Raw genomic sequence first — 21,178 nt, 5'->3', positions numbered from 1 at the left:
TTCCCCTTTAAATCATACATGACGAATGTGTCCAAAACTATTTATTCACATTAGTTTTTGTTAAAATAGAGACAGTACCACTTGTTTCTTTAATATAATAACTTCTGGGATATTTTGTAAATATAAACGATATGTGTTTAGAAACTAAACCACTATGTTCATATACATATAGAAACTAAACTATGACGCATAGAAACTAAACATGCATGTTTAATCAAACTAAATACACTTCGTTTAGAATGGTGGCGTTAAAAATTCAAACTAATTTTATAACAGCTACACAATAGAAAATGCAGTTGTAGAAGTCCACAGTATGTTAAGATATGTGTTGGGTTATTTGTATGGTCACTGAGCGTATTTTTTTATACTGGGATCTATCTGTTACTTAAATCACCCAAGAAAGAGTAAAATCGTAAAGATTTCAGTGAAGAGTTTAAATTTCCGACAACTATATCCATAGTATTTCCTCTATTATTAATATTTTCTTAATTTGAAATAAGTTCTTTAAGGCTTCCTTTTAATATTTGCTTTATATGTGTATTAAACAGTAAATGTTTAATATCTAAACGGTACCGAGTAAGGCGACTACATGGAAATTGTTTAGATATTAAACGTAAACGATTTGTTTCTAAACAAAATCCGTTTCGTTACCTAAACGATATAAACACCCATGTTTTACAGTGCTCCCGTTTTGCCGTTACCAACTTGATGCAACGTTACAGACAGACAAGGCGGACCGCTGACAGGCCAAGAACAGGCAGACCCAGGGTGACCACGCCCCATGATGACCGGTACTTGCGTACCTTGCACCTCCGAAATCGCTTCCTGACAGTGACGTCATCGGCGACAAATGCCTTAGGTCACAGGATTAGTCGACAGACAGTGGCCTGGAGACTCAGGGCTCATGGAATCAGGGCTTTTAGACCATACAGAGGACAGCTATTGACAGCGCAACATCGTTGTCTGCGATTGAGATGGACCCGGACTGTACGACGTTGGCAACGACGTGACTGGCAGAGGGTTGTCTTCACTGACGAAAGTCGATTCTGTATGTTTAGGGCTGATTGAAGACAACGTGTTTATCGCCGAAGGGGTGAACGAACGGCGGCGTGTTGCGTGCAGGAGGAGTAGTAGAGGTAATGGGGGTTCTGCCGCAACTCCACTGGAGACGGATTTATATACCTATACCACCACTACAGAGGGAATTTGTTATGCAAAAATGACTATGCGATTCAACGATAGTCATGAGATTAAGTTAAATTGGCTCCAGCTCACCAATACCTGGGGCCAATCAATGTTGTCATTAGTTCAGATGAGCCTAAATGGTAATGAAAATATTCTTTATTATTTTTATCAATAAAGCGATATTCAACATTTTTATTAAGTTCTTCGTTCATTTTACTAGGAGACCAGACTATATAACTACACTCTTCTTGGAAATTGATCAGAAACAATTGATAACCGTATTTGGTTGGTTTGACATCACTGATATAATAAAAACCTTGTGGTAATTCTCTCCATTTAATAGCTTTTTCGATTGTTGGGTTGTAATTCTCCATTATTATATATTTATGTAAGCATTTGTCTAAATATGATCTAACGATAGTAAGCAATCTATTTTTAATCTCCAACCAGTTCTTTGGTTTTGGCACGGAATAATTGACGCGCTTGTTGCCTCCCCTGTTCTATGAACGTTTTTTTCTCGTCTTCGCTAATACCACTGGTCTTATTAGATTTTGATCGAATCTCATGCTTCATTACGTTGTATTTTGTGAGTTCTGACAGCACTAAACGAAACTCATCCTCGGATATCTTACAATCGGCCATTGCTGTCGAAATCTGATCCTCAATGCTGTTCAACTTTGCTTCGGCGAGTATCCGAATCTTATCCTGTTTTAATGCTTTCTTTTGCAACCTACGAGAAATGAATTTTATCGTTTTTCCTGCCAGTCCCGAGACTCCAGCGGCTATTTCCATGGCGAGCACGATAGGCGCGGCGATTATAGTTGATAGTAAACCGACACCTGCTACACCGAGTCCCATGCCAGCTGCTACAAGCGCGGTTTCAACTCCGTCCAGAGCATTCACGGCTCTGCGATACTTTTTATACAATCCAAGTCTCAACTCCCTATCCTTCGCTATTCGATGTCTTATGTCGCTTATTTGATGTAATCGAAATCCATCAACAGTATCCATCTTTTCAAATGCTTCATCGAGCGCTGGATATAAACTCATAGTGTATATTACGATCATATAATAGTCTTTAAATGGTCTTGCTTAAATGTTTTGAGAGTATACATCAACCTTATCAAATGTATATTATACGGCAAGAATATCTTAGAAAGAGAAATGCTGTCACTTTTAATAATTTGGACCCCCTCGAGGGTTGCAACGGGTGATGCTCCGATATGAATAATACTGCAACGTTTCTTGAGCCATTTAATCGATAGACCTGGTAATATTTCGAAGGCATCTACCGGTACATCTCCGAACAAGACTTCAATAATAAGCGTAGAAAGATTAGGTATTGCACTCAAGTTAACTTTAATTTCATTGAATTCAGTAACCAAATTTAAACTAACGTGTTTTACTGCTGGACGACTATATAACATATGACCTGGGTTTTCTGGCAGGGGAGAGACACACTTTTTCGTTTTGATGGAATATAAGCCGCAAGTACGATCCCACTATTTATTATCTTAGTTAAATTATGTGCCTTACCCATCATCACATACGGTGGGGTAATGATGATATTCAATAGCCACTCGATGTTTGCTTCGACCATAGTCCATTTATTATCATCATTGTGAGTAAGATTGTACGAAGAGGTTTTTTTAAGGAGTCTACTAACAACGTCGACATCGCTTAAATCTTCTAGATTACCCGTGAATGTAACTTCTTTCCGCTTGTATACATTATCTTGTAAGTGTAAAGCGTATAACTTACCATCGGTACCGGGTCTATCGAATCCTTCTGTGTCTCCGAGATCGGAAAGCACAATTGTATTACATTGTCTGAGCGTTCCAGGGCCTGATGAATCAACCATTATTTATAATATGGAGTGTTACACTTAAGTTACAGGTTGGTGTTTTACATCTAATACAGAAATTTTAAGGTCTGAAATAATACCACGCTTTAATTTTTTATATTGGAATGTTGAGAAAGATTCCGTTCTACCTCTATTATATTTTTCATCTTTCACTGGAACAGATCTGAGCAGAGTTGAAGGACTTTCTAGTTGAATATTATCCGTCGTGCTTATTTGATCAAGATGGATGCACAACTCTTTATAGGGAACTAAATCGGGTAAATCACGTCCCTGATCTGATGTCTTGAGTACTGTTATATCTCCTCTCCATCCAAGTGTGTATGCTAAGGTCTCGTAAAGCTTTACATCCTTTTCTCCAGGTTTAAAATCAGCATCCCATTCGACTCATTTTGTGTGAGACTAATTCCATAAGGCTTAAAAATTTCATCATTGAGTGAGCATACGCTGTAATACCCATCAGGTATAGTAATTTATTCGGCAAGACCATCTCTTTTAGTTATCAATATCTTATTATTATATCTTGTAGCACTTATATTGGTCCACAGCGGGTAATACGTTACATCGCATAGGGCGACTTCGAGTTGTCCATCCGAGTTATCGATAGTATGAAGCAGTTGAATAGACTGACCATTTGTTATTCCCGGGAGTGTAACATACATATTAAATATACAATGATACTATATCATAACTTAAATATGAAATCGAGATACACTAATCAGTCGATTATAGTAACTGCCTCTGGTGCTGAGTTTATGGTTAAATTCCCCGATATCTTTGAAAAGTACAGAGTCACGGCAACTAGCGATAAAATGGTGCACGATTGGTTTCACAATCCGATGCAATTTTGGCAGAATCAGTTAAACTTTGCCATATGGTGTGCCACAACGGGATGTGGCGAATCTCTTTATTCCCCAGGATTTGAACTAAATAAGTCTGTTATATCATTTCACGTGTACTATCAGATTAGAAGTATACTTAAAGAAATTAATGCTCCATTACCGCAGGATGGAGCATGGAATGCATCAAATAATCCGTACAATAGGTGGGCATTTGAACGTATTTGTCAGGAATTTAATGTTTCTACGAGTAAAGTTTGGCGTATTAAAGGAGCTAGCCATTGGCTAGTTGTTCCATATAGTAGACAAAAAACTGTTAAAGAAGAAAGTGATATTTTAGCTAAAGAAATGGTAAAAAAACCAGTAGATCCACTTAGGTGGTCGCATAGAAGCAAACTTTATGTAAGATTACATAATATTTTCTTAAAAACTCATAATTGGTATCACAACTGGCAACTTTTTAATAATGATTGGAGGGAAGATATTATGAGTTTTAAGAGTGGCTTGCCTTATACTGTTACAAAGTTTGTGCATCCAAACGATACAACAGACGCTTGGAATGAATTTCTTAATGATAAAACGGAAAATAATTTTACTAACCCAGGATTTGTAAGAGTTAATGAATCGATAAGAACTTATGTATGGGCAATTCTCGGTGCACAATCGCAAACACGAACGTCCATTAACGGTACTGGGACGGCGCTCGATGCGCAAAAACAGTTTCTCCAAAACGTAGAGGACGCCATTAATTCGCCAGTTGACATACCATCGTCTATAAAGCGTTATCAAGATGTATTACAGTACGCTCAATCCAAAGTGGACTACGTTTATGCGCTGGGACTATACATGTCTCCGAGTGATATGGAACTTAAGATCGGTCAAGTGATAGGCTATAATAATAAAATTGTTATCGCTACTGATCAACAAAAACCAGGTATAAATTCAGATATTAACGTCGAATTAATAACGCAAACAATCACAGGCGAAACGGGAATAGTCAAGCCACAGTTATCTACTATCGCTAAAACATCTACTGACGCACAACCACAAGTGCCACCGCATATTGTGGCTAAAAATCAACAACATATGGATGAAAAAAAAAGCGCTTGGATTAGGTGGAGTCGCGGCTGGTTTACTCATGATTTGGTTAAATAGTTCTTAGCGGATACTACAACAGCCCTGCAATTGCTACGATCAGTGCCCACAAGTTTTTACTAAGCCAAGTGGTGGTCTTAGCTAATAAATTCAAGAGCCAGGAAACAACACTCCCTATTATACGGGGAAGTGTGGCCGCGGCTTTCTCAGCGAGCTTTCCCAGTGCTGAACCTAATGCTTTTATATGCTTTTTTATCCACTCTTTTATACCATCCGACGTAGGCGATGATCCGCTGCTACCACCTGTACCACCTGCGCCACCGGTTAACGCGAGAGTCAAAGTCGATATAATAAATCCCAACACGTATAAAATACTGGCAATGGTTATTCCCTGTTCTCTGAACAATGTTTTAATTTTATCGGCCAGTGTAGTGTCATCGTTGAGGACTTGATCGATAGTTTCTCGAATTCGACTGATTTGTGAACGAAGTGCCTCTCTATTACTGGAAGCTGCTTCGAGGCCCTCGATCTTTCGTCTTCTAAGTTACGCTATCTTTCTGCTACGCGGCGTCTACTGAACTCATCACCCGCATTGTTCAAGTTTTGTTTTCTCGTAAGCTATATGCTTGTCGATTTCGGATAGCTTGGCTGTATTATTCATGAGTTCTCCCCGCATTGTTCGCATTGCCTTGTCAAGACCTCGTAATTCCCTAATAGTGAACTCCGAATATGGTGATACACTGACCGTGGAATTATGGCAGTAGGTATCCAAGATTTCTCCGAGTCCGTCCGAGGCCACATTCGAGGAAGCTTCCAAATTATCTGTGTTATCGAGTTCATTACGCACAGTCCGAAGAACCTTACTAGTCTTTACGGAAAGTTTTGCTCCTCGTGAGTAGTCTACAAAACCTAATTCATCACGAACAGTGCTGATACCGTGTTTACCGACTATCGTAGACAAGGCTAGGGGCTTACGAGTACGAGAATTCATAAGATCAATATCCGGAGAGCCACGCAGTCGCAATATTCCTTTTCTATCTATCCCAAACTTTGAATAGTCACAAACAATAGGACTATCATCTTTAAAGGTATCGTAATAATGATTGACGGTTGATTGTAAAAGTTCATCGTTAAGTTTCATGCCACCAAAGCTGGTTTCATCAGTACCCTATTCGATTGGATTCGGGTTATCATAGTCATCTAGATCAAAATCAGTCATTTTTATATTGAACATATGGTTATATAATTTCAATATAACAATGTCTTCGCAATACAGACGCAAGTTAAACACACAACGTAGACTTCGAGATCCATTAGGGGTCAAAGCAATTTAACAGTCTGTAACTATAACTAATAACCCTAGTACCATAGATCAGAATCAAACGCTTCTGGTTCGCTTTCCTAATCTCAGCGCACACGATGTGTTAGTTCCGGGAACTGTCCGACTAGCATTTACGATTATTCACCCGATCCAGGAAATATTACCTACTACTAGCACAGAGTTGTTAGCAACTATGACCTGCTACTAGTAGGTACAAAGACGGTCTCTACGTCTCTGGAGACTAACATTTACTGCTACTACTACCTAACAGTAACAATTAAATAGCATAACCATATTAGGATGTATGTTCACAGGGGCGCATTTCACGCCATATTGGAACGTGCAGTGTCCAACACAGCATTCAGCAGATGGTAGGATGTCTGTCATCATTTTGTTGTTGTTTTTTATCTCCGGTCTAGACAGGCTAGACTTAGATTTAGTATCTTAATACGGTATATGTATTTTATACATCACCTAATTACAATTTTAACAACCAATTAATAGATAGATCTATAGATATATAGTAATCAGGTCTTAATAGAAGATCGTTACGGCTTACATTCATACATGCCATTGTATGTGTATTTGTTTGATAGAACTACACATATTTATAAGAACTGATCGTTACAAAATATATCGGCAAACAAGGTTAAAATTTGTCTTCGGAAAAATCGTCCCGACGTGGTCAGAAAGAGTTACCCCCCTTGGCCGGCATAGCGATCGGTTTTCGATCAAACATTTATCGGTTAGATCTTGCTTTTTGTTTATCTGTTCTTACTTGTTCGTTGGTCATAATGTTATCTATTCTTTGTTTAAACATAATTTACAGTCTACAACCATTCACTATGGTACTTTTTATTTTCAGATACTGAGATGGAGAACGTCAACGTGCCTGCTGACCCTGCACATATGACGCATGTTTGTATTCTATGTCTGTAGGCCTAGAATGAGTGTAGGACTAACATAGATATATTATCGGGGAAGCATCAAATCTCATCTAGATTATTAGTGTTAATTAACTTGTTTTGCTGAAAGGTCTGTGTTCTGGGTTCAAAGTGAGGTCCATTTCTGGCGTTCGCTCCATTGTGAGATAAGGCCCACGCTCTAATTCACTAGTCTACATGCCCTCTTTTTTTGTTTTTTGTTGTTGTTGTTGTTGTTGTTATGATGAACACTGAGGGAATATGTAGACATATGAGATTAATAAAGGATCATAAAGATTATTGTGCATCCGGCAAATTTATAGTAAACTATACATGTATCATTGATTACCTCCCTTTGCAACCAATATGTCAAGATATCAGTACCAATTTACACATTTTTTTATTCCCAGGGTATCCAAGTGGGCTGTGTCCTGCCACATTCAGGAAATTTGAGGTGCAACCCTTGTAGGAAATCAGGTATGTTGTATTCTACCCCTATACATGTTGGGAATTACATTAATTTATTTTATTATACTAAGGCTAATTTACTGTTGTATAGATTTAGCACAAGCTAAGCACAGGTGCTGTGAACATTTATATTTATGCAGTGCCACCATGATAAAGTCAGGGATAACAATAGAGGAATCATCATACATCAAATTAAATCATGGATGTCATGATATGAAATACCACATTTGTAGTATTATTGGTACCTCATTATATCAGTCTTTCCTCACTGGATCATCAGCTGACACACTGTGATATTACCGAAACACTGTTCTAAGTTGCATTAAGCCAACTCAACCATTCACTATGCAAACTTCCTGACCTGATTATGGCAATTGTGAAAGTATTACTTTCCCTCAGACCTTAGGCCATTTATTAAGTTATGAGGTGTGAGTTGGTATACTGTAATCAAACTACAGGCTATCATGAATACAGGAATATCCAATTTGAAGTCAAATGAGCTTATGTCATGGTGCATTATCTGTCATCTGTCCATAACTAACTTGTACACTTTCAAAACCTCCTCTGAATCTACAAGGCCTATGAAACTGAAATCTCAGCAATGATATTCTAAAACATGAGGCCATTTACAAAATATCACTTTTGCATATTACACAGCCATTTCAGATGTGGCATTATGAAACTTGATATGTGTTATGGGGTTTACATTGGTGTATTTTTTGCTTGATTTGGGAGGAACATCTTAGATATTTACCACTTGATGAGACCCACCAGTGTGGAAATGGTGCTGACAAACCAAGGAAAATAATCATGGTAATTATGGGATTTGAACCCATTGTCATAGATTTCTGGCATATGAAAGGGATGCAGCTTAGTCTCTGAAAATGTAAAATATTGATAGAAACATTTTATATTCATTTTAGTTTAAAAGTAGACCCAGTGAGATGGGCTGGGCGGAAGGGAAAATAATATGGTTCAAGGACTGTGAGACAGACAGGGATGCAACTCTGCCCAGCAAATTGAGGTGGCTTCTTGGATGACTGTATTACCTGTGCCTTCTATGGCCTTAAACTTTCACATACCTTATGAAGTTTGTTTGTGTTTTCAATATCTTCTCTGAAAATCATATTTTCAATAAGCTGAGATTTTGTGTATTTGATCCCACTAACATGATGCCAATACAACTTCAAGCTGTCAAGACATGGCAACCATATTGAACATATACTTTTCACCCTTTAGAAAGCCACCTCTGCATTTACATAATGAAATTTGATATACAGTAATTATTTGGTAAACCCAACAACAGGGTCATATTTTGCAAGTTTTTCTTATATTTGGAACTGCAACATTTTGTCTTCATGGGCTGCTGCAGCAGTCATGATGAATGTGTTCTTTGACTCGTTTCATTACCAATTATTATCCCCCACAACATGTTTTGTGGGGGTATTAAAATAGACATGGTCAGTCCTTGCATTCATACTTCTGTGTAAGATTTTGAAAAAACGTTTACTATTTTCTTCACCAATCATGGTACATGGATAGGCCTAGTGGTGACCTGGTGCCTGTTGATAGTTTTGGATTTTTGTAAAATGTATCTTTTTATTTTCCATGGCAACAACTTTGACTGAAATAGGAGGGTAGTGATCGTTCTTGGAACATACCTTAAAAATCTACAATATTTCTTCACCAAACTTGACGCACAGATCGTTCTAGTGGTGAACTGGTGCCTTTTGATAGTTTAGGATTTTTTTAAAATTAATATTTTGAGATGCCACAACTTTGACTCATACTGAAAATGAGGGTAGTGCTCCTTTCTATGCAGATTAATTTTTTTTTACAATATTTCCTTAACAAGCATGGAACATAGATAGGTCTAGTGTTGAACTGGTGCCTTTTGGTAGTTTAGGATTTTTTAAAAATTGATATTTTGAGATGCCACAACTTTGACTCATACTGAAAATGAGGGTAGTGCTCCTTTCTGGGCAGATTAAAAAAAACTTACAATATTTCCTTAAAAAGCATGGCACATAGATAGGTCTAGTGTTGAACTGGTGCCTTTTGATAATTTGGGATATTTAGTTTCCATAGCGAGTATTTAATATTTAGGGGATAATGGTGAATTTGTCTTCTTGCATATACTGTCATCCTTTTAATTGGTCAAGATGCTGTGAGAAAGTCTGTTCTGTAGATAAATAGTTTTGTTTCTTTTGCTTATTTATTATACCCTTGTATTGCCTTTTTGTTGTAATAATATATTCCGTGAAAAAGTACAGGGAAGCTACAGAGCCATTTTAACACCTATACCCAGGGTAGTTTGTTTGAACAGTATTTCTGTCAGTCATGTGAGGGGACAGCCAAAAGGTAATGAAGGGAAACATTATTACATCAGAGCTACAGATAAGCAGCGTATTTGTGTAAAATACCCCAATAAATTATTTAAAACCCAATTACTTTCCATTAACTTGTGTACAGAAACGCATGCATTATATGAAAAACTCAAATTATTAAAACAGCTCGCGTAAATGCCCAATGAAGCTTTTTCAGCATGCATACAAAGGAGCTAATTTCTGAAACACAATTACAAGTTAATTTACTTTCTGAGTCAAACCTATGTATTTAGAACATTATTTCATTTTTTTGAAATCTTAAAATGTTCACTAATTTTGGGAAAGACCCAAGAGAGTGATGAATAGATGAGTGAAAAAATATTGGTAACCCAATGAAAAATGTAATAACCCAATTAAAATAGAAACCCTAAAGTAAGAACTGAATTGCTCAAAAGTTATCTGGAGCTCTGTTACATGAGTCAGTTTAATGGCACCAATACAATGGGCACATCTGGCCTCCATTAGGTTAAATCTGGTAAACTGTATCTGTGATTTTTTGGGGTGACGACATTGCAGCCATATTGAATGTTATTTTGACCAGGTACTCATGTATCATGGTGTTATTCATTTAACAGGCTGTAATACTATATTTCAATCTCCAATGTGCTATGTTTCAGTGATCATATGTTCCATTTGGTCATGCCATCATCTTTCACCTTTTTGTGTCCTAATAATGGAATGTACCAGTAAGTGTAATAACCTTGTACCTGCAATATTTCCTATGAATCTTTTTGGAAGTGAAGCTATGATTGGTTATATATGTGTGTTATCATGCACTCCAACAATGGTATAAAATAGATCTACTGTTCTTTTCAGATTTCAGGTTCAGATTATCATGCCATGGTCATACCCTTTGCATGCACCCTTGTATCTAGATTACAGGTATACTAACACTGTTTGGATTGTTACGGACATGATCCAAGTAATTCAGTCTCAAAAACGTAGTCACAGAATTTGATTCTTAACATTCCCAAAGGGCAACTATATGGAATGTCAGTTTTGTGTGACCTGGCTGATTTGGTGACATTACACCCCAATTACATGGATAGTTGTTAGTGCTATCAACCTCTTGCCTGCCTGGACCAAGCACCATTATTTTAAGTGGTCATAAACAATTCACTCGTTTTTCCTCATTTGTCAATCATTATTAAATATTCATATCATTTGGTGTATCTGAACATTTGTTACGTATTTCTGCATAATCTTGTTAATCTATTTATGATGACCTTTACCAGTATTTAATTCCCTAAAAATAAATTCTTATCAGTTTCAGGCCCATTCAAACGGTTCGTAGTGAGGCATATTTTTGTTTATCCTAGATAACCTTAGCAATGTTGTCATGAAGAGGTTGATGGATGTTTATTACACTTTTTTAACCTTCATTTGCAAAGGTATTTTTGTAGCTTCCAATTGTGATTTGTTCAACTTTAAGAACTTTCTTCTCAGAAACCAAGGAAACTAAAACTTAATGACACCTGGCATGTGTAGCACCACAATGGGACTCGGATTAAGTTATGTGGTTGTCCCAGTGTTTTATTTTACAATTTGTTCATTCATGTGTTGTGTTTGTTCTTATGAAGATTTTTATTCTTTGTATACCATGTTCACAGGTTTCACTGTCCAGTTACACGAAGCCTGGTGTAAATAGCTTGTTTGGTCCAGTTGCACCCAACAAAGGTAACATTGATCGCCTCGAAACGTAGGATTCATGTCTGCATGTCGTTAAACAAACTGGTTGTAATATAGCATAGACTATTTTTCCAGATAAGACAAATATACAAAATAAAACAAAATACTTTTTGAATACAAACAACATGGCCTGCTTGTCTGGTGTTTGTCATCCTGACACAACTATTGGTTGGAAGCATTCTCCAATGCTGGGGATTAAAAATTGTACAAATGGAGAGGGCTGACCCCCCAAGGGTCATGGCCAAATAGGAGTAATTTGGCTATATTGCTTTAAACGACTTCCTCTCTGGAACTAAGAGATAGATATCAACCATATTTGGTTGGAATCAATTCTCCAATGGTTTGGGATTCAAATTGGAGAAATGGAGGGGCTGAAATTGCTTCTTGAAAAACAATTAAGAATGAAAATAAAAGAAGAGAAACTACACTCTCCAGGAAGCTGAAACTTAACTTTGTAGAAATGATGATGATCACTTGTAGCTTACACAAAGCGAAGGTTCAAATAAGCTTATGTCATGGCTGTGTTCATCTATACTAATGGAAAAAAGTAACTGCTGTGTATTAAGTAGTGTAAATGTTATGTTATTGTAAATTACAACATAATATTTGGTCTTTTGTCGCATCAATGTTTTATCATAACAAATTCATTGAAAAAATCCATTCCTGGTAATTGGAGACGGAGAGACACGCCCCCAAAGAGGGGTGCAACTTGTAGGCGGGCACTATCCTGCTGCAATATGACATTACGTCCCTGCATGTGCACAAAGGCATGAACATTATCTCAAACGATGTCCTCATAACAATGATAAGTTGTGTTTTCCCATGAGTTGTGATGCCACCCCATACCATTACAGTTCCACCCCAAAACTGATTATGATAAGTAATGCAAGAGTTGCTAAAACATTCTCCATTTTGCATGTAGACCTTTGCACGACCATCAGAGCTGTTCAGATGAAACCCTCACTCATTTGTGAACAGTGTACTGTCCCTGTTTTTCTTCTGAACCTCAGATGCTGTCTACACCAAGTGTGACTGATAGTCCTGTGTAAGCAAAATTAGGCATATTGCTGAATGTTGGGACAGGATGTTGTGCTCTCTCAACCGGTAACGTACAGTTCTGCCACTAATTCGTCTTAACCCAAGAATTGTCCGATTATTAATGTGGTAGATGATATTTGTGATTCGATGAACATTAAAAATGTTTGGCAACTTCGTTTTGCGCATTTCGTGTTTGCAACATGTCATCAAGCCGTGACAGCATTATTAATTACGGTTGAACAAAAGGGAAAAAAGATTTTATTAGACCCAGAGAGCTAAACAATCATTGTGTGCTGTTTACATTATGAAAACGTGTGTAAATACCTTGCTCCCAACAAACATGCAAACACACAAATTATGCGCAGTCCATAAACATTTGCATGCAAATTGTGAATCACGACCTTAAAACTGAGATGTCTTCACAGAGCTCCAGATAAGCTGCGTATCTGCGTGAAATACGCATCAGAAATGCAGAAATACGCAGTAAAATATTATCCAAGCGTATCAAATACGCAACAAACATTACAGATACGCTACAAAAATAAAACTTGTGCGTATCATCAAAATATTGTGAAGTAACCCTGCGTATTCGATTAGCAAATCAGCAACTTATTTTGAAATTATTAGTTGGCATTTCGTCAACCTTGCCAAACTCCATGATGACAGTTACATCATGATCATTTGCCATCACACTTTCTTGTGGAAGTATCGTGGTATTTTTGAGTCCTATAAAGCTCTCGAACCCACACGACACCAGTTTGCAGGGACTAGATGAATAGTGTTTTTAAATATTTAACTTAAATACCCACATGTGTAAAAACTAGTGGGTAACAGAAATTTGAATACGCAGATAGAATTACTGATACCCAATGATTTTAAAATGCATGGGTAAAATACCCACAACACCAAAAGCTTATCACGAGCTCTGCTTCATCAATATGCATATTGAAAGATGCATTTTTTAATTTCAGATTAAACTTAGTTTTGTTCAATCTCATTAAAATGTGATCTTAGTTTTCGCTACCGCTAACCAAAGATCTGAGGACAGCTATCTCGAGCTTTACTGCACTAGTTTCAAACTGGCGACTACGCCTCGAAACATATTTTGACGTATTCTCGATTAAATAAATTTAAAACTGACCAAAACAACATTCTGGAATGACTTATAGATGGCCTAAATTGTATGGATATAATCATAAAACCCGTAACTGTCGTTCGGAATACCCTCTGTTAAATATTTCGAGGATGCATGATTAGAAAACACATATTGACTGTCACTTTCAGGATCTGGTAAGTGATGCTCTGATTGGTTGGATGAAAGGTCATGCTGACGTGACCCATAATGGGATGTCCTCAGATCATTTTTTAGCGGTAGCGAGAACTAAAATCTGATTTTAATGAGATTGAGTTATGTTGGACTTTTTATTAAGAAAAGTTACCTTTTTCTGCTAGTATGTATGTCGTTAACGATTTCACTTTCAACATCTCCTCTAGAGCTACAAAGCCTATGAAGCTGAAACTTGGCATGAATCATCCCAGCAATGATGTCAGAATTGTGATTTGATGTTAAGCGTGTCGCTATGTAACAGCAGCGTATAAAATTCCCGGAAGGGCAACTTTGCAAATATTCCTGTCCAGATAAAATGCTTCCCGTCCAGAATTTTCTACACTAATGAACAAAAGTAACAAAATGGTGAACATAAGAAAAGTACTATTGATTGTTAGTTCTCAGAAAATAACAATAAACTGATGGATTGTCAACTTAGTTACTTTAACTCATTGAAATTCATCAAATTCCAAGTTTGATTGACTGCCTCTATGGTGTACTGGTAGAGTGTCTGCTCGGAGAGTGGAAGGTCAGAAATTCGATCCCTTGAAGCATCATTCCAAAAGACGTTAAAAGATGGTACTTGTTGTTACCCTGTCTTGCTCTCGGTAGTAAGGGCTAAAAGAAGGAATGGTCCACTCGGAGTCAGTATACTGTGTATAAAATTTGTTTTGCAGGTTTTTGTTGAAGTATATATTTTTTCGAAATTCATGTCTAACTGTATCAGTCATCTCCCTCACAAAATGTTAGAAATTTGGTTGTATTTTAAGAACCTTACACTTACATACTTTGAAAATAACAAAATAAGATCAAATTATCATCTGTTATCACATTTTCCTTCACACGAATATCCAGATACAAATTATGAGTCTGTGTCCAGAAGCCAGAAATCTTTTACCAAAAAATAAATGCATATCAGTTTCTGGATGTGAATTACAAAAAGTACACAAATTATCATCAGATATTTTCATTTTTGTTCAAGAAAATATTTGTGGTAATAACACCATCTTAATTTTGTATCCTGGACACATTTAACTGGCTTGAGAAAAATTCCTTGCCAGTTGAGATAACTGCAAATTATAACTTCCCATTAAGTTTTGAATTTAAGTGAGACAACATGATATTAAACTATAATATCTTTACAGGCATTTTTAATGGAACATAACTTGATGTTGCCATGAACCTAAAATAAATGTATGCTATACCCACAAACGGTCAACTGTTTCCTGATTGGCTGATAATAGAATGGGAGGGGCTTGTTTTTCATTATATTGGGTTTAACAATGTCACTGATTTTCTATTGTTGTCTTCCTGTTTGTTTATGTAAGTAATTAAAGAAGGAGTCTATGAAGTTGTTAATATTGACATATTTATTTAAAAGAATTGACTCCAATATAATTTTAAATTAATGTGGGTATAAATGTAAAAATAAGGTGTACTACGTGGATTTATTTATATTGAAGTTAAATCATAAGTTATTTTTCCATGAAAAATGTTCAATCAATGGTGATGACATCACTTATGTGAATATTTTCAACCTTTTCAGGGCAACTACCATGCTGTAATGAAACTTGATGGTATCAGTTTACACCAACGCTAAACTACATATACAGCTCCCAATACAGTGTGCTTTGAGAAGGGAGAGCAACTATGCCCTGTACGTTTCTGGAAAGAAGAAGTGTTGAGAAGAAGAGTTCTGTGTTGAAGTCAGCATTGACATCCTGAGTAGTGAAAAGATCAGCAGGGAGTAGCATCAGTTCGCTACTGTGTGGAGGGACAGTGTTTCTCCCTATACTCATGGACAGTACTGTACATCTAAACATATGATTCATATTATATATTGTTTCATAATGTGAGGTGTGTTTTTTTCATTCAAAATATCAATTATCATATATGGTGAATTTAGCATCTTACAAATATACTGTGCATGGAATTTCTTCACTTACACTGTTTTCAGCATGTTGAGGCAAAACTCTTTTCATGTGTTACATTTATGTTTATTGTTTCCTCAACAATAAAGAACTAGCAAAATGATGAATTTTGTTTGTAGTTGATTGATTATGACAAGGATAAACAGTATTATGTAGGCATGAATGTGTTCATGTATTCATCACCGAACGACATGATGTCAAATGGCTGATTGTGTTAATGTGCCCAATTGCATGGGTTTTGCTGATCTTGTCAGCCACTGATTTGCCTTGTCCACAATACATTTACCAGCCACCATGCTATAGCTTACATTACAATCCTGGCAATCCATGCTACGGGTTATGATTTTACATCCAAACAGATGGTAAGTTAGACAGTACCAAAATAATGATGTCACCATATTATCTCAACAGAAACATGAATCGTGAGGTGCTTTGGTAATGGTTACTACCCAATATTTGTCCGACAGTGACATAAAGCTGCGTTATTCTTGAATCAGACGCTAATGTCGCTAAATATCAACAGAAACATGAATCACATGGTTCTAGGGTTAGGGTTTCTGCCCAATATATGTCCAACGGTGATGTGAAACTGGGTTATTCCTGATACAGACGCTGATGTTATCGTATTTCATGAATCATGAGGTGCTAGGGTTAGAGTTCCCACCCAATATGTGTCCAACAGTGATGTAAAACTGGATTATTCTTGAATCAGACGCAGATATCACAAAATCTCTACAGAAACAAGAATCATGAGGTTCTAGGGTTAGGGTTTCCACTCAATACATGTCCGACAGTGATGTAAACTGGATTATTCCTTATACAGACGCTGATGTTAACGTATTTAACAGAAACACGAATGATGAGGTTCTAGGGTTAGGGTTTCTACTCAATATATGTCCGACAGTGATGTAAAACTGGGTTATTCCTGATACAGACGCTGATGTTATCGTATTTCATGAATCATGAGGTGCTAGGGTTAGAGTTTCCACCCAATATGTGTCCAACAGTGATGTAAAACTGGATTATTCTTGAATCAGACGCTGATGTTCTTGTATCTTAACAGAAACATGAATGATAAGGTGCTAGGGTTAGGGTTTCTACTCAATATATATCCGACAGTGATGTAAAACTGGATTATTCCTGATACAGACGCTGATGTTCTCGTATCTCAACAGAAACATGAATGATAAGGTGCTAGGGTTAGGGTTTCTACTCAATATATGTCCGACAGTGATGTAAAACTGGATTATTCCTGATACAGACGCTGATGTTCTCGTATCTCAACAGAAACATGAATGATAAGGTGCTAGGGTTAGGGTTTCTACTCAATATATGTCCGACAGTGATGTAAAACTGGATTATTCCTGATACAGACGCTGATGTTCTCGTATCTCAACAGAAACATGAATGATAAGGTGCTAGGGTTAGGGTTTCTACTCAATATATGTCCGACAGTGATGTAAAACTGGATTATTCCTGATACAGACGCTGATGTTCTCGTATCTCAACAGAAACATGAATGATAAGGTGCTAGGGTTAGGGTTTCTACTCAATATATGTCGACAGTGATGTAAAACTGGATTATTCCTGATACAGACGCTGATGTTCTCGTATCTCAACAGAAACATGAATGATAAGGTGCTAGGGTTAGGGTTTCTACTCAATATATGTCCGACAGTGATGTAAAACTGGATTATTCCTGATACAGACGCTGATGTTCTCGTATCTCAACAGAAACATGAATGATAAGGTGCTAGGGTTAGGGTTTCTACTCAATATATGTCCGACAGTGATGTAAAACTGGATTATTCCTGATACAGACGCTGATGTTCTCGTATCTCAACAGAAACATGAATGATAAGGTGCTAGGGTTAGGGTTTCTACTCAATATATGTCTAATTGTGATGTAAAACTGGATTATTCCTGATACAGACGCTGATGTTTTCGTATCTCAACAGAAACATGAATGATAAGGTGCTAGGGTTAGGGTTTCTACTCAATATATGTCCGACAGTGATGTAAAACTGGATTATTCCTGATACAGACGCTGATGTTCTCGTATCTCAACAGAAACATGAATGATAAGGTGCTAGGGTTAGGGTTTCTACTCAATATATGTCTAATTGTGATGTAAAACTGGATTATTCCTGATACAGACGCTGATGTCCTCGAATCTCAACAGAAACATGAATGATAAGGTGCTAGGGTTAGGGTTTCTACTCAATATATGTCCGACAGTGATGTAAAACTGGATTATTCCTGATACAGACGCTGATGTTCTCGTATCTCAACAGAAACATGAATGATAAGGTGCTAGGGTTAGGGTTTCTACTCAATATATGTCCGACAGTGATGTAAAACTGGATTATTCCTGATACAGACGCTGATGTTCTCGTATCTCAACAGAAACATGAATGATAAGGTGCTAGGGTTAGGGTTTCTACTCAATATATGTCCGACAGTGATGTAAAACTGGATTATTCCTGATACAGACGCTGATGTTCTCGTATCTCAACAGAAACATGAATGATAAGGTGCTAGGGTTAGGGTTTCTACTCAATATATGTCTAATTGTGATGTAAAACTGGATTATTCCTGATACAGACGCTGATGTTTTCGTATCTCAACAGAAACATGAATGATAAGGTGCTAGGGTTAGGGTTTCTACTCAATATATGTCCGACAGTGATGTAAAACTGGATTATTCCTGATACAGACGCTGATGTTCTCGTATCTCAACAGAAACATGAATGATAAGGTGCTAGGGTTAGGGTTTCTACTCAATATATGTCCGACAGTGATGTAAAACTGGATTATTCCTGATACAGACGCTGATGTTCTCGAATCTCAACAGAAACATGAATGATAAGGTGCTAGGGTTAGGGTTTCTACTCAATATATGTCCGACAGTGATGTAAAACTGGATTATTCCTGATACAGACGCTGATGTTCTCGTATCTCAACAGAAACATGAATGATAAGGTGCTAGGGTTAGGGTTTCTACTCAATATATGTCCGACAGTGATGTAAAACTGGATTATTCCTGATACAGACGCTGATGGTCTCGTATCTCAACAGAAACATGAATGATAAGGTGCTAGGGTTAGGGTTTCTACTCAATATATGTCCGACAGTGATGTAAAACTGGATTATTCCTGATACAGACGCTGATGTTCTCGTATCTCAACAGAAACATGAATGATAAGGTGCTAGGGTTAGGGTTTCTACTCAATATATGTCCGACAGTGATGTAAAACTGGATTATTCCTGATACAGACGCTGATGTTCTCGTATCTCAACAGAAACATGAATGATAAGGTGCTAGGGTTAGGGTTTCTACTCAATATATGTCGACAGTGATGTAAAACTGGATTATTCCTGATACAGACGCTGATGTTCTCGTATCTCAACAGAAACATGAATGATAAGGTGCTAGGGTTAGGGTTTCTACTCAATATATGTCCGACAGTGATGTAAAACTGGATTATTCCTGATACAGACGCTGATGGTCTCGTATCTCAACAGAAACATGAATGATAAGGTGCTAGGGTTAGGGTTTCTACTCAATATATGTCCGACAGTGATGTAAAACTGGATTATTCCTGATACAGACGCTGATGTTCTCGTATCTCAACAGAAACATGAATGATAAGGTGCTAGGGTTAGGGTTTCTACTCAATAAATGTCTAATTGTGATGTAAAACTGGATTATTCCTGATACAGACGCTGATGTCCTCGTATCTCAACAGAAACATGAATGATAAGGTGCTAGGGTTAGGGTTTCTACTCAATATATGTCCGACAGTGATGTAAAACTGGATTATTCCTGATACAGACGCTGATGTTCTCGTATCTCAACAGAAACATGAATGATAAGGTGCTAGGGTTAGGGTTTCTACTCAATATATGTCCGACAGTGATGTAAAACTGGATTATTCCTGATACAGACGCTGATGTTCTCGTATCTCAACAGAAACATGAATGATAAGGTGCTAGGGTTAGGGTTTCTACTCAATATATGTCCGACAGTGATGTAAAACTGGATTATTCCTGATACAGACGCTGATGTTCTTGTATCTCAACAGAAACATGAATGATAAGGTGCTAGGGTTAGGGTTTCTACTCAATATATGTCCGACAGTGATGTAAAACTGGATTATTCCTGATACAGACGCTGATGTTCTCGTATCTCAACAGAAACGTGAATCGTGAGGTGCTAGGGTTAGAGTTTCTACCTACTATATGTCTAATTGTGATGTAAAACTGGGTTATTCCTGATACAGACGCTGATGTTCTCGTATCTCAACAGAAACATGAATGATAAGGTGCTAGGGTTAGGGTTTCTACTCAATATATGTCCGACAGTGATGTAAAACTGGATTATTCCTGATACAGACGCTGATGTTCTCGTATCTCAACAGAAACGTGAATCGTGAGGTGCTAGGGTTAGAGTTTCTACCTACTATATGTCTAATTGTGATGTAAAACTGGGTTATTCCTGATACAGACGCTGATGTTCTCGTATCTCAACAGAAACATGAATGATAAGGTGCTAGGGTTAGGGTTTCTACCCAATATATGTCTAATTGTGATGTAAAACTGGGTTATTTCTGATACAGACGCTGATGTTATCGTATCTCAACAGAAACGTGAATCGTGAGGTGCTAGGGTTAGGGTTTCTACCCAATATATGTCTAATTGTGATGTAAACCTGGGTTATTTCTGATACAGACGCTGATGTTATCGTATCTCAACAGAAACGTGAATCGTGAGGTGCTAGGGTTAGGGTTTCTACCCAATATATGTCTAATTGTGATGTAAAACTGGGTTATTTCTGATACAGACGCTGATGTTATCGTATCTCAACAGAAACGTGACTCGTGAGGTGCTAGGGTTAGGGTTTCTACTCAATATATGTCTAATTGTGATGTAAAACTGGGTTATTTCTGATACAGACGCTGATGTTATCGTATCTCAACAGAAACGTGAATCATGAGGTGCTAGAGTTAGGGTTTCTACCCAATATATGTCTAATTGTGATGTAAAACTGGGTTATTTCTGATACAGACGCTGATGTTATCGTATCTCAACAGAAACGTGAATCGTGAGGTGCT

At 37.3% G+C, this 21,178-nt stretch overlaps 1 protein-coding gene across 10 annotated transcripts; it reads left to right on the top strand.

The window, feature by feature from the left end:
- Positions 1-6,449: 6,449 nt before the first annotated feature.
- LOC125375984 lies at positions 6,450-16,167 on the top strand. 10 transcript variants are annotated; one of them, XM_048387099.1, is made up of 7 exons: positions 6,450-6,672; positions 7,167-7,219; positions 7,635-7,701; positions 10,697-10,765; positions 11,347-11,365; positions 11,690-11,756; positions 15,680-16,167. In XM_048387099.1, exons 1-6 carry the CDS (start codon positions 6,606-6,608, stop codon positions 11,721-11,723), a joined length of 309 nt encoding a protein of 102 aa, XP_048243056.1. In that variant the 5' UTR covers positions 6,450-6,605; the 3' UTR covers positions 11,724-11,756; positions 15,680-16,167. The 10 variants fall into 10 exon arrangements, 4 of the variants coding, with proteins under 4 accessions (XP_048243056.1, XP_048243057.1, XP_048243058.1 ...); XR_007218883.1 differs by lacking the exons at positions 6,450-6,672; positions 11,347-11,365 and adding exons at positions 6,851-7,046; positions 8,616-8,716; XM_048387100.1 differs by lacking the exon at positions 11,347-11,365.
- The last annotated feature ends 5,011 nt before the right edge of the window (positions 16,168-21,178 follow it).

Source organism: Haliotis rufescens, unplaced genomic scaffold (assembly GCF_023055435.1).
Source record: "Haliotis rufescens isolate VD_foot unplaced genomic scaffold, xgHalRufe1.0.p SCAF_65, whole genome shotgun sequence".
Classification (NCBI taxonomy): Eukaryota; Metazoa; Mollusca; class Gastropoda; order Lepetellida; family Haliotidae; genus Haliotis; species Haliotis rufescens.
The sequence above is the reverse complement of the archived record's forward strand: the minus strand, read 5'-3'. Positions and strand labels throughout refer to the sequence as shown.

Excerpts from the sequence above, each read along its gene's own strand:
- LOC125375984 (XM_048387099.1), top strand. The coding sequence starts at position 6,606 with ATGTTCACAGGGGCGCATTTCACGCCATATTGGAACGTGCAGTGTCCA. Across the intron at positions 6,673-7,166 it reads AACACAGCATTCAGCAGATG|ATACTGAGATGGAGAACGTC; the intron begins GTAGGATGTCTG and ends TTTTATTTTCAG. Across the intron at positions 7,220-7,634 it reads ACCCTGCACATATGACGCAT|GGTATCCAAGTGGGCTGTGT; the intron begins GTTTGTATTCTA and ends TTTTATTCCCAG.